Raw genomic sequence first — 11312 nt, forward strand, 5'->3', positions numbered from 1 at the left:
GCGCTTGAGCAGGCGGCCAATTACCAGGTCGATTTTCGCCGTCCATGGCACTACCCAGCCGCCTGGACATCTCGCCAACAGTCATCAGGGCGTTTTTGGCCAGCGATGATCGCGGGCTCTCTGCGATCCGGGTGATTTCGAGTACAAGTGGCTTGACGTGGGCCGAGGCCACGGCGGCAGGGCTGTTCTCGACTAACTGCCGGAGGGAGAGCAGTCCGTTGTAGTTCTTCTGCCAGTTCTTCGTGCCGCAGATCGGCGAGCAGCCCGTTGACCTCCTCAGAGTCCTGCCGCACCTAGAGCAGGCGGCTGTAATCGACAGCGAGGGACTGCGCTTCCGGCGAGAAGACTTGGTGGTGGTGCTGTCTCCCTTGAGTAGGACTTGTCAAGCTCCTGCTTGTAGGACTTGGAGGTGACCTTGAGGAGGTCGACCTTGCGGGAGGGCAGCTGCTTGTGCTGCTTGAGGAACATGCTCTTGTTGATCGAGGGCAGGAACAACTCGTCCTCCCGCCTGCGGGGCTGGCTCTCGCTGTGCCGATCGAGGTCGGACTCGTACTTGCTTTCGCTGGCGCGCAGGTTGGCGCTCTGGCCCTCGTGGTAGCGGGGGCGGGCGGACACGTTGCTTGACTGAGGAGGCGATCTTACGGGCCGAGGCTTCGCGGGGGACGGTCCTGGGCTCGTGCTTGGGCATAACCTTCTCGACCTTCTCCAGGAACATCTCATAGTAGATTTTGTTGATGCGACTCTCCAGGAACTTCTTGCTGGCGGCACAGGCCTGTTCGCTGCGGGTGGCCATGTGCGCACAGGCAGTCCAGCGCCTTGATCTTTAGCTTGGTCCGATGGTCGTCCAGCACGTGGATGATCTCCTCCAGCATCCGCTCCAGCCGTCCGCCTCCGAACTCCTCCTCCCCGAAGACCTGCGTCAGGAGGGTCAGGATCTCCTCCTTGAGGGACAGGTTGGGGGACTTGCGGAGGAAGGAGAGGAGGTGCTCGATGAAGCCAGGGAGGCGCATGTAGTCGGCCTTGAGGATGCGGAAGACCGCCTGGCGGACAGAGAGCTTGCTGTCGCCCAGCTTTCGATGAAGGCGGGAGAGAGGCCTCTGCCAGGTTGCTCATCGCCTTGTTCTCCAGCACGATCTCGATGATCTTGACCGCCAGTAGGCTGACCTTAAAGTTTCCATCCGAAATGAGGCTGATCGCCGTCGGGAACACGCTCCCCGCCAGCCCCTCAAATTCCGGCTTGTTCCGCGCCCGCAGCACCTTCTCGTGCAGTTCCTCCACCAGCGCCAGTCGCTTCTTCCACTCCTTCTCCATGAGGATCTGCTCCATCGACTGCTTCAACACGTTGATCGAGCAAGGCACGGACCACGGGTTCTTCGGCGGGCGGGGGGCGGAGGAGGCAGGGTGCCTCGACTGTCTGGGCGCAGTCGGTCCCGCTGCTCTCGCTCATGGTACTTGCGCTCCAGCTTTTCGTCCTCGATGGCTATGTCATCGGAAAAGACACCCTGCTCCTTGTGCCGGTAGAAAAACTCACGCAGCGGCCCATCTGCTCCGAGTCGAGACTCTTCGCGAAGGCCGAATGGCCTGCATCTTGCAGAGCGTGATGAGGCACTGTTCGGCGGCCTTGCGGACTGGCAGGTCCTCGCGGCTCGAGGCGGCCAGCAGCCGCAGGAAGGCACGCTTGAAGTCCTCGGCAGCCATATTGAGCTGCTTGGTCTCCATGATGATCAGGGACTGCAGGGAGTTTATAGCCTTTTGCTGTACCACGGGGTCAGGGCAGTCCAGTCCGTGCCGCGTGTACAGGCTCAGGACCAGCTCGAAGCAGCGGTAAGTCCGCACCGTCTGAAGAAGGGAGTTGTGCGTTGCCTTCCGCAACCTGTCCCTCAGAGTGTCCCAGCAGCGGAACAGTAGCGGCAGCAGTCGCAGCTTGACACTCTGCTCGGTCTCGCGGGGGGGCCTGGCTGACCAGGGCCGAGACCAGCAGCAGCCCCTGGTAGAAGCACCTCGGGCCTGCCCTCCGCCAGCTGCACTTCCAGCAAGGAGGTGATTTTGCGGGAGTAGAGGGCAAACTCCCGGCGGTCTGCGACGGCGAGGGTGCAGAGGCGCTTGAGAGCCTCGACCTTTGTGCTCGAGACTGCTCTCGAGCAGGTAGCCCAGGATGCGCTCGTAGTTGTTGCCCAGTGAGCTCATCAATATTATTACTGCGGAGTGCACCTCACAGCTTGGCCGACAGCAGGGCCCGCACCTTCGGACTCAGGAAGTGTGAAGTTCGCGGCGGATAGGCCTCTGTCCCCCGTCACCCACCACCACCTGTCCCGTCAGGTACTGTCCGGCTCCGGCCATGTACAGCACCATCTCTGCGATCTCCTCCCGGCGGCCCACCCGCCCTAGTGGGATCATCTACTCCAGCTACTTCGTGCAGTCAGTAGGGTTCAGCTTGCTCAGCCCAGCAGTTCCTTGCGATGGGGTCCAGGGGCGATCCCGTTGACGCGGATGCCCTGCCCCCCCAGCTCCACAGCCAGCACTCGCGTCATGGCGTCCACTTGCCGCTTGGCCGCAGCGGCATGCGCCTGGAGGGCCACGCCGAGTTGCAGGGTAGCAGAAATGTTGACCACGCAGCCCTTCTGGAACTTGCCGGTGTGATAGACAGCCTTGGTCATGTTAAAGGTGCCGATAGCATCGATGTCCATGACGGTTCGGACCCCTTCTCGGAAATCTGGGAGAAGGGAGCCAGGAAGTTGCCTGCCGCCCCGTTACCAGAATGTCGATCTTCCCGAAAAGGGCGACGGTGTGGGCTGGCCACCTGTTGACAGTCCTAGGCCTTGCGCACATCGCACCGCTTGGCGTGCACTTCCGGTGAGACTTTCTTGAGCTCCTCGATGGCTGTGTTTAGACTGGCCTCCTTGCGGGAGCAGATGACCACACTAGCGCCGTGCTGCAGCAGGGCCTTCGAAATGCCAAAGCAGATTCCCGTGGCCCCGCCTGTGACGATCGTGGGCCTTGCCTTTCAGCAGTCGGGCCGAAAAGGTGATTCTTGCATTATTGATGACGATGACGCCATCGGCATACAGAACGCTCACATTTTAGGGATCCTGATCGACCTGCTTTTGCCACGAGAGACGTTCCGGCTGGAAGGCTGCGGCAGTTTGACGGAGCCACCTGCCCGGGTGCGACTGTAGGCTTGCTGCAGCTTGCCGAAACGGTCACTGCTCGATCGCTTGGTTCTGTTCTCAAAGGCCGGTACGCGCCGTTCGTTCTGCTGTAGACAGCGCCCGCAGCTTGCGATCGTTCTTCTCGCTCAGTCGTTATTTGTTGTGCTGGGTGTCAAGGCCCCGCCGCCCCTCGAAGGACTGCCTTGAAACCCAGCGCCACCTCGAGTTTGGTGCCCTGTCCGGGAGAGATGCCCCTGCGTTTGGGCTCACTCTCCGCGTAGTAGTCAAGCATGGTCTGCCCCTGCGCGCGGAGGTGCTTGCCAAGCTCGAGGTAGTAATGCGCAGTGGCAGGGTTGTGCTTGTTCTGGGCGGAGCATCTCAGCCAGCCGCCTGCCCGGATGGCTCTGCTCAGCCAGGGCGAGCGAGGGCTGGTGCAGGCGGAGGGGCGGGCAGTGGGGCAGAATGCCGGGGATGATAGGCTGCGGAGGGTTGCAGAAGGGGTGGGCCCTGATTTCCGGGATGGTGTAGCGCGTGGCAGTGGTCAACGTTCATGATCCGGGTGAGCAGGTCCCGCGCGACGGGCGAGACGAAGGAGGGGATCTTGTAGACCCGCCCATGATCTTCTTGTACATCTGGGTGTTGTTCTCGGTGGACTCGAAGGGCAAGTAGCCGCACACCATGCGTACAGCACGATCCCGCAGCTCCAGACGTCGGTCTGCAGCCCCTGGTACGGCTGCCCGGCGATCATCTCGGGCGCCGCGTAGCAAGGACTGCCGCAGGTCGGGTGTGGAGCAGCTGTCCGTCCGCGTAGACGTTGCTCAGCCCGAAATCCACCACCTTGACGTTGTTCTTTTCGTCGAGCAGCAGGTTTTCGGGCTTGAGGTCGCGGTGCGCGATGCCGAGCGGTGCAGGTACTCGACCGCCGAGAGCAGCTGCTGGAAGAAGCGGGCGGCCACCCGCTCATCCAGCGCGTGTGGTGCACGATGTAGTCGAAGAGCTCGCCGTTGGCGATCAGTTCCGAGACTAGGAAGAGGTGCTTGCCAGTCTCGATGATTTCGAAGAGCTGCATGGCGTTGGGGTGCCGGATCTTGCGGAGGATGCGCATCTCCAGGTTGAGGCGCTGCCGGTCCGCGTCGTCCCGGATGTTCTTCTTCTCGATGATTTTGATGGCGACAGGCTCGCCGGTGGGGAGGTGGCGGCCGACGCGCACCTTGCTGAAGGTGCCGACGCCGATGGTGCCGCTGACCTCGTAGCTGCCGATCCGCACCGCCCGTGGCTGCTCCTCGCTCATTACTATTAAATCTATTCATTTGATGGACTAGTCCAGCGCCACCGCCTGCTTGTAGCAGCTGGTCTCGTTGTTCTGCTGCTCCAGGCACAGCGCCACCTCCTGCTCGATGAACCTCCCTTCAGCGCCGCCCGCACCACCCGCCGCTCCAGCCCCCGCTTCTGTTCCTGCATGCAGTCCACGAACCCCTCCATGTCAGTCCCGTGCGCCGAGAGGCAGGCCTTGGCCACGGCGGGCATGGCCATGGTTATCTCGTCCCTAGAGGCGGCTGATCTCGGCCTCCTGGCGGGCGAGGATGGGTTCCATGATCCGCTCGAAGGCCGGGATTGTTGCTTGTCATAATTAAATCACCCTCTCGCCTCGATCTCGTGGATCAGCTTCAGGCTCTTGGCGAGTTGCACCCGCAGCAGCTGCAGCTGTCCTGGCAGCGCTCGGAAGCTCACCACGCCGCCCCTCTCCGCGCAGGGTCACTCGCACGTAGCCCAGCAGTCCCCGCTCGAACACCTCTGAGCCCAGCATGCACTCGACCGCCAGCTCAGCCCGTCCCAGCCTGGAAACCGGTCCTCCGGGAGACCGCTTGACAGTCCGCTCCTTAGGCTGCTGGATGCCGAAAAGCAGCTGGTAGTTATTCAGCCCGGCCTGGAAGAAGAATCGAGGCAAGACCTGCTCTCTGACGAAGGCGTGCAGCCGGGGGGTTTACTATAGCCGGGCCAGGCTGCGCTTCAGTTCGGGCCGGGTCTTGTAGCAGAACTCGGTCCAGCAGCTTGTGTAGGCGGGTGGCCAGCACCAGCTGCTCTTGAGGCAAGCTGGTCCGGCAGTCAGTCTGGGCCAGCAGGTCCAGCGCCAGTCCGAAGATCGACTCCTGCTCAGTCTGGTACTCGCTGGGGGTGGGCTTCGACGAGGCTGCCGATCTCGTTCATAGTTATAATGAAAGGTCCGGAGGAGCTGCTGGCGGAGCTTGTCAAGGTGAAGGGCAAGCCTGACAAGGTTGTCTAGGCCTTGAACAAGGCCATGGTGGCCTTCCTAGAGAGCGAGAGGGGCGCCGCCAGCTGACCCCGCGCCTCAGGCCCGCGGACACCCCATGATGGTGCCCTCAGTCCAGCTGCTCCACGACTTCAACAGCCTGGAAGGCCTGCACGAAAGTCCTTAAGAGTCAACAGCAAGATACCGCGCAGGCCAAAGTCGACGGGCTGGCGGGCCACACACCGTCTCATAAATAGCCCACCCGTGCCAAAGGACCGTTTGAGAAGCACAGCTACCTCAACACCGCAGGCAACCAGCGGGCATACCAGCAGCCAATCAGGCATCCTGCGGGCCTTGTGCAGAAGTGCGAGCCTGTTGGACAGTCGTCCGGTGGACACCGTGCGGCCCTGCGAGGCCACCCTGAGGGCGCAGGAACTGCGAGGCGTGCAGGCTCCAGAAAAGACCCTGGGACTGCGAGAGCGGCTGGAGCAGCTGCGAGAAAAAAGACAAGAGTTCAAGGCCTGACTTTACTTACTTTCATTTGCCATTTCGCTGGTCGGCGTCCTCGTACTCGCCCAAGGCGCGGCCCAGCTCCTGCGCGTCCAGGCTGGCCAGGCTGCGGAGCTGGTAGATCTGTGCGAAAGCTAACACCGGAAAGGGCCCGACCAGCCGCTCCTGCTCGCTGACGTTAATCACGAGAGTGTTGACCTTGCCACGAAGAATGTCTTTCACCCACTCTTCCATCCGCTACTCAAACTGTGCGCGGGTGGTCCAGCCTTCCACCGGGGCGCTGTCCTCCTTGAAGAAGACCAGTTGCCGCACGTGTGCCTGCAGGAGGGAGGTGACCAGCCTGTGGGCCTGCTGTAGCACGGCGGGCGCAGTGGGGCTGCCGACCGATACGAACAGCCGCGCAGGGAAGGCCTTGACTGCGGAGAGGGGGCGGGCAGGCGAGCGGGGGCGCATGGCCTGCAGCAGTCGGTAGCCCGTGTTCAGCACACGAAAGAGCAAGCTCATGAGAATAATTGATGGAAGTGAATGAAACTCACCTGCTCACCCTGCAGCTCGACGAGTCCCCATCTGCGGGCCCACGCTCACCAAGTTCTACAAGGGCATCCGCGAGGTCGTCGAGCAGTCTCGCGTCAATCAGGAGCAGGCCCGTCGCCAGCAAGAAGCCATGACAGTACCATGGAGCAGATGCAACAAACTCATGCAGCAAGTCAAGGGTGAGGTCAAAGACTTGACCGCCAAGCTCTCGGCGAGCGAAGACAGCATATCCGAACTGCAGACAGAGCTGCTGGAGCATGGAGCGTTACTTCAGGATCACTCAAACTTCAAGCGTGCCACCTGGCAGCTGGTTGAGAAGAGCGAGCGCAAGCTTTTCGAGCTGGAAGGGCGGGTCGATGAACTTCGAGACAAGGAGACCAGGATGGGGGAGGCTCTAGCCCTGAAGCCGGACCGGAAGGACATGGAGCGGCTGCGCAAGGAGGTGAACAGCAGCGTGCTGGCCAACCGGACGCTGGCCGGCCGAGTCAAAGAGCTGGAAGACTTCACTGAGACGCTCCGGTACTTCGACTTTCAAGCCCGCCTCTCCAGCAAGTCCATCCCCGGGAAAAATCTATGGACTCGGGTGACCGGATGACGAGGTGGTCGTGCGGGAGGTCAATGTGGACATGCTGCCCCCAGACCCCCAGCCGAGTCCGCAAACCATGATGATCGGGAAGCAGCCCTCGCTCTACAGCATCAACGAGTCGCAGGCCTCGGCCAACCGACTGATGGCGCCGATCATCGAAGACACCCTTCAGCGCAAGCTCAACTCCAGGCTGGACGAGGTGGAGCTGAAGCTCAACAAGGCTATCGAGCTGTTCGAGCGATCGCGGGCACACCCGGAGCGCCGCAGCAGCTTTGAGAACCACACCATTATCACGAGCTGGGAAGAGCGCCACGCGGAGCACGAAAGCGAGCTGAAGGCCGTGCGGAAGACGCTAGGGTTGCTGGGCGAGAAGGTGGAGGCGATGGGGGCGGCCAGCGAAAGCATGCACCAGAAATTCGTGGAGCACACGCAGCAGTTCGTGGAGCAGAAGGTGTCGGTGTTCGAGGGGCAGCTGACCGAGACCTGGGCGAGTTCATCGGGCGGATGCGGGTGGTGGAGGGCAAAATCCTTAACAAGCTGGAGATCAAGCTGTTCGAGGACAGCTCGGACCAGCAGCGGGCGGTCAACCGCCTCATCGAGAGCGAGATCGGGCGCAAGGCCGACAAGTCCGAGATCAAGCGCGCCATCGCCTTCCTCGAGAACAAGATCAAGGAGCTCATCGAGGTGATGGTCCATCCAGGAGAAGGCCACGCCCGAGGGCAGTCTCACCAAGAAGGTGGTGAAGTGCCTGTCCTGCGACAAGAGCATCCACTTCGTGGCCGACCCCCCCGACCGCCTCAGCCACACCCCAGAGTCATTTCGGCCAGCCAGTCCCTCCCCTCAAGCGCAGGTCCCTGATCCATAAAAGGTATCACTCATGAATGCATAGCTACAGGTCCTCGCCCGCATCCACGAGGCCGTCCGCCCCGCCACCATCGACAAGACCCGCCTCGAGGTGGCTTCCTGGCCGGCCGCCTCGCAGAACACTTTATCTTCACCAGCCTCTCCTCCCACCAGCGCGAAGGCCTTGCGCGCGCCATGCTCTTCTGCAGGGTCGAGCAGGGCGCTGTCATTTTCGAGCAGGGCTGGGAGGCCGACAGCTTCTTCATCCTCCAGGAGGGCTCTTGTGAGGTGCTGCTCGATGGTAAGGTTGGGCGTCAGCTGACTGCCCCCTGAAGGGTTCGGTGAGACTGCTCTGCTGGGCCCCACCCTTCGCACAACCACGGTCAGAGCCAGCTCCGACTGCGCGCTGTGGATGATCGACCGTACTCTTACCAAGTAAATCCTGGACCGAGCGGCCACCGAAGAGCACGAGCGCAACCGGCACCGGCTCGAGCAGCTGCGGTTCTTCGTGGGCTTAGCTACTCGTAGAAGACGAGGTGACAGCCTCCTTGGTAAGACTGAAGTTTCGGAAGGGGCAGGCGGTCGTCGAGGAGAACGACCCAGGCAGCTCGTTCTACCTGATCGAGGAGGGCACTGCCACCATCAGGTCGCTGGCAGCTCGGTCGGGAAACTCTACCCAGGCGACAGCTTCGGGGAGACCGCACTGTACTACAACGTGCTGCGACAGGCCTCGATCGTGGCCGACGACGATGCTGACCTGCCTGGCGCTCGGCAGGCAGAGCCTCGTAAACATCTTCGGCAAAGACTACAGCCGGCTGGTCTTCGACAACTTGATTAGGGCGGCACTGGCCCGCAGCGACCACGAGATCCTGGACATGGAGCAGTTCCTGAAGGGCTATAAGATATTGCCGGTCAAGGCCGAGGAGAGAAGCTGCTTGCCAAGGGAAACTCTAAGGCCCGAGTCTGTGTGCTGGTGGAGGGCTGCGTGAAGGCCGTCCGGAGGGAGTCCGCGTCAAGCAGCCAGGAGAACTGCTAGGCCTCGATCTCGCCCTCTCGGGACAGCAGGCAGTTGACGATTTTGAGATGGAGTCTAACGGCGTGGTCATCGAGCTGACGGAAGTATAGCTCGAGAAAGTGGTGTGTCCTGCTCTCGCCCTGGAACCTAGAAAGGTATTCCCGCGCTTCGACCCTTCACAAATTTCGACCCTTTCAGTCTGAAAACAACCAGCAGTGGCAAAGTGTACCTGGCAACGACCGACAAAGGCCAGCGACTGGTCGTCAAAGAGTACGCGAAAGACCAAGTGCAGGAAGGCATCTCACACATCCTGCGTTCAATTGACTGCATCGAGTCTGCAGCTGTGTGCAATCCAAGGTAAGCCTTTTTGTGGCCAGTCCCTTCGTCGAGGGCATGGAGTTTTTTGATATCCTGAGGGCTATCGGGATCCTGTCCACCGAGGACAGCCAGTTCTACCTCTGCTCCATCCTCCTTGCCCTTGAGGAGCTGAAATCCCGCAACGTCATCCATCGCGACTTGAAGCCTGAAAACCTGGTGCTCACCCGGGAGGGACGACTGCGGCTGGTCGGCTGGAGCTGCTCCAAGCGGACCCGGCGGACCAGCACCGTGGTGGGCACGCCGCACTACATGGCCCCCGAAATCATCCTGGGCAAGGAATACAGCTGGACCGCAGACCTGTGGTCGGCAGGGGTCATCCTCTTCGAAATGATGTGCGGATACGTTCCCTTCGGCGAGGAGTTCAGCGAGCCTTCCCAGATCTTTGAGGCCGTCATGAAGCGCGAGCTGGTCATGCCTCAGGAAATGGCCGACCACCGCGCCCGCAGGGTCATGCACGCCTTGCTCAGCCGAACCACGAGGCCAGGTTCGGCGGCAGTTTCGCAAGCATCTGGCAGGACGAGTGGATCCAGGAAGCCGGCCCGGCACTAATCCGAGCCGGGCAGAAAAAGCCACCTCCCTTCGACGGCTACACCTGGGAGAGCAAGAGCGTGGCAGTGCCAGCCTTCAAAGAACTCGTGCAAACCTGCAGGGACCCTAAATTCCAGACTTCAATACTGACGATACTAAGTCACTCTGATTAGAAATTGGTATCACGTCCCAAGGCGCGCAGTAGTGAGGGTGCGCTGCTCGCTGGGCAGGTCTCGCAGCAAAAGCAGGTCTGCCAGGCCTTCCAGCTGGGCTTGCAGCTCAGCGTTGTTGGTGTGCTGTGGGATCTCACGCTACAGCAGGGCGATGGAGGGCGGCGTGTTTGACCTCCTGCATTGCGAAATGGTAGAGCGCTGGCAGGCTGGCAGTTAGCGTGTGAGAGTCACTTTCCTATCTGAGCAGCCTGTCGATTATAAACCAGAGCCGTGGCTTCGCCCCTGCAGCCAGTGCCTTATCCAGAAGTTGAAACACTCGTGGAAGCAGCCTGCTCCGGGCATGCTCAAAGATCTCGAAGTAGTCGAGCTGATGGACACCAAGTTGTTCGGCAGTCCAGGCCGCTGATTCTTGCGTCATCCCGTCGTCGACTGTCATGCCTCGTGAAAGCAGACTCGGCAAAGGCTCGACAGACAGGGCTGCCCTAAGGGGCTGGTAGTCTGCGAGAACAGCTGCCACCCTCACACAGTCCTTGGTGACGTCCTCGGCTGGGTCGACTGACAAGGATTTCAGGAGAGGAAGCAGTTCGAGCATGACAGCAGGTTAGACCGTGGGGCTAGAGAGACGAGGCTGCCAGGACGTGACTGCTGGCCTTTCCAGTGTGCTCAAAAAGCTGGATCGCCAGCCTGGCTATGCTGATTTCATAGTCTTATCTTGAACCAAAGCCAGGTTGTACAGACAGTTCGCGGATTGGCTGCAGGCCTGGGTGACGAGGCTCGGGTGCACGCCTGGTAGCACTGCCAGCACGGTGTGGTCGTGCAGGGCAGACACGCGGGACAAAATTGACACCTGACTTTCCTGCAGGCCTGCAAGGGCTCGGGAAAGTGCCGCCGCAGCTGAGGGATCAGTTGGGGTAGGCCTGCTCAGCCTGGAAGAATTTGCAGCAGTAGATTTCTAGCTTTCTGATGAATTTGGGAAGGCTGTCTTGCTCGAATGCTCTAGAGAGGACTGCCTCGGCGTGGGGATTGCCCTGAGTAGCATCTTCCCCGAAGCGGGCCTTGCGGAGGGCTTGCTGGCGGGCAACCTTCCTAATGCGGCAGGCCTCCTGGTCCCTGCGGCGGCTGAGGTAGAGGTCCATAAAATATTGAAACAGAATCAAAGCTTGGCCTTGAAGTCAGTAAGCAAAGACTGCACGATCTTCTCGAAGGAGGGCGCGCCCTGGATGTCGATGATCACCAGGGAGATGGGTCATCCTTTGAGTGCTACACGATCCGGCGGGTCTCGAGCACGCGGGCCCCGATCTTCTTTAGCAACTTCAGAGCGATCTCGTTGTAGACCGAGGCGAAG

The 11312-nt window shown here is 61.0% G+C and overlaps 2 protein-coding genes across 2 annotated transcripts; both read right to left on the reverse strand.

The window, feature by feature from the left end:
* Positions 1–2250: 2250 nt before the first annotated feature.
* On the reverse strand, positions 2251–3441 carry LOC127594841 (peroxisomal 2,4-dienoyl-CoA reductase [(3E)-enoyl-CoA-producing]-like). Its single transcript, XM_052056607.1, is given in 6 exon segments — positions 2251–2463; positions 2466–2707; positions 2710–2754; positions 2757–2802; positions 2804–2944; positions 3370–3441. Coding segments are annotated over 6 exon segments (759 nt in total).
* A 116-nt stretch (positions 3442–3557) lies between these two features.
* LOC127594842 (uncharacterized) lies at positions 3558–4440 on the reverse strand. Its single transcript, XM_052056608.1, is given in 6 exon segments — positions 3558–3757; positions 3760–3828; positions 3831–3930; positions 3933–4054; positions 4057–4116; positions 4119–4440. Coding segments are annotated over 6 exon segments (873 nt in total).
* Positions 4441–11312: the final 6872 nt, after the last annotated feature.

Source organism: Hippocampus zosterae, unplaced genomic scaffold (assembly GCF_025434085.1).
Source record: "Hippocampus zosterae strain Florida unplaced genomic scaffold, ASM2543408v3 HiC_scaffold_281, whole genome shotgun sequence".
Classification (NCBI taxonomy): Eukaryota; Metazoa; Chordata; class Actinopteri; order Syngnathiformes; family Syngnathidae; genus Hippocampus; species Hippocampus zosterae.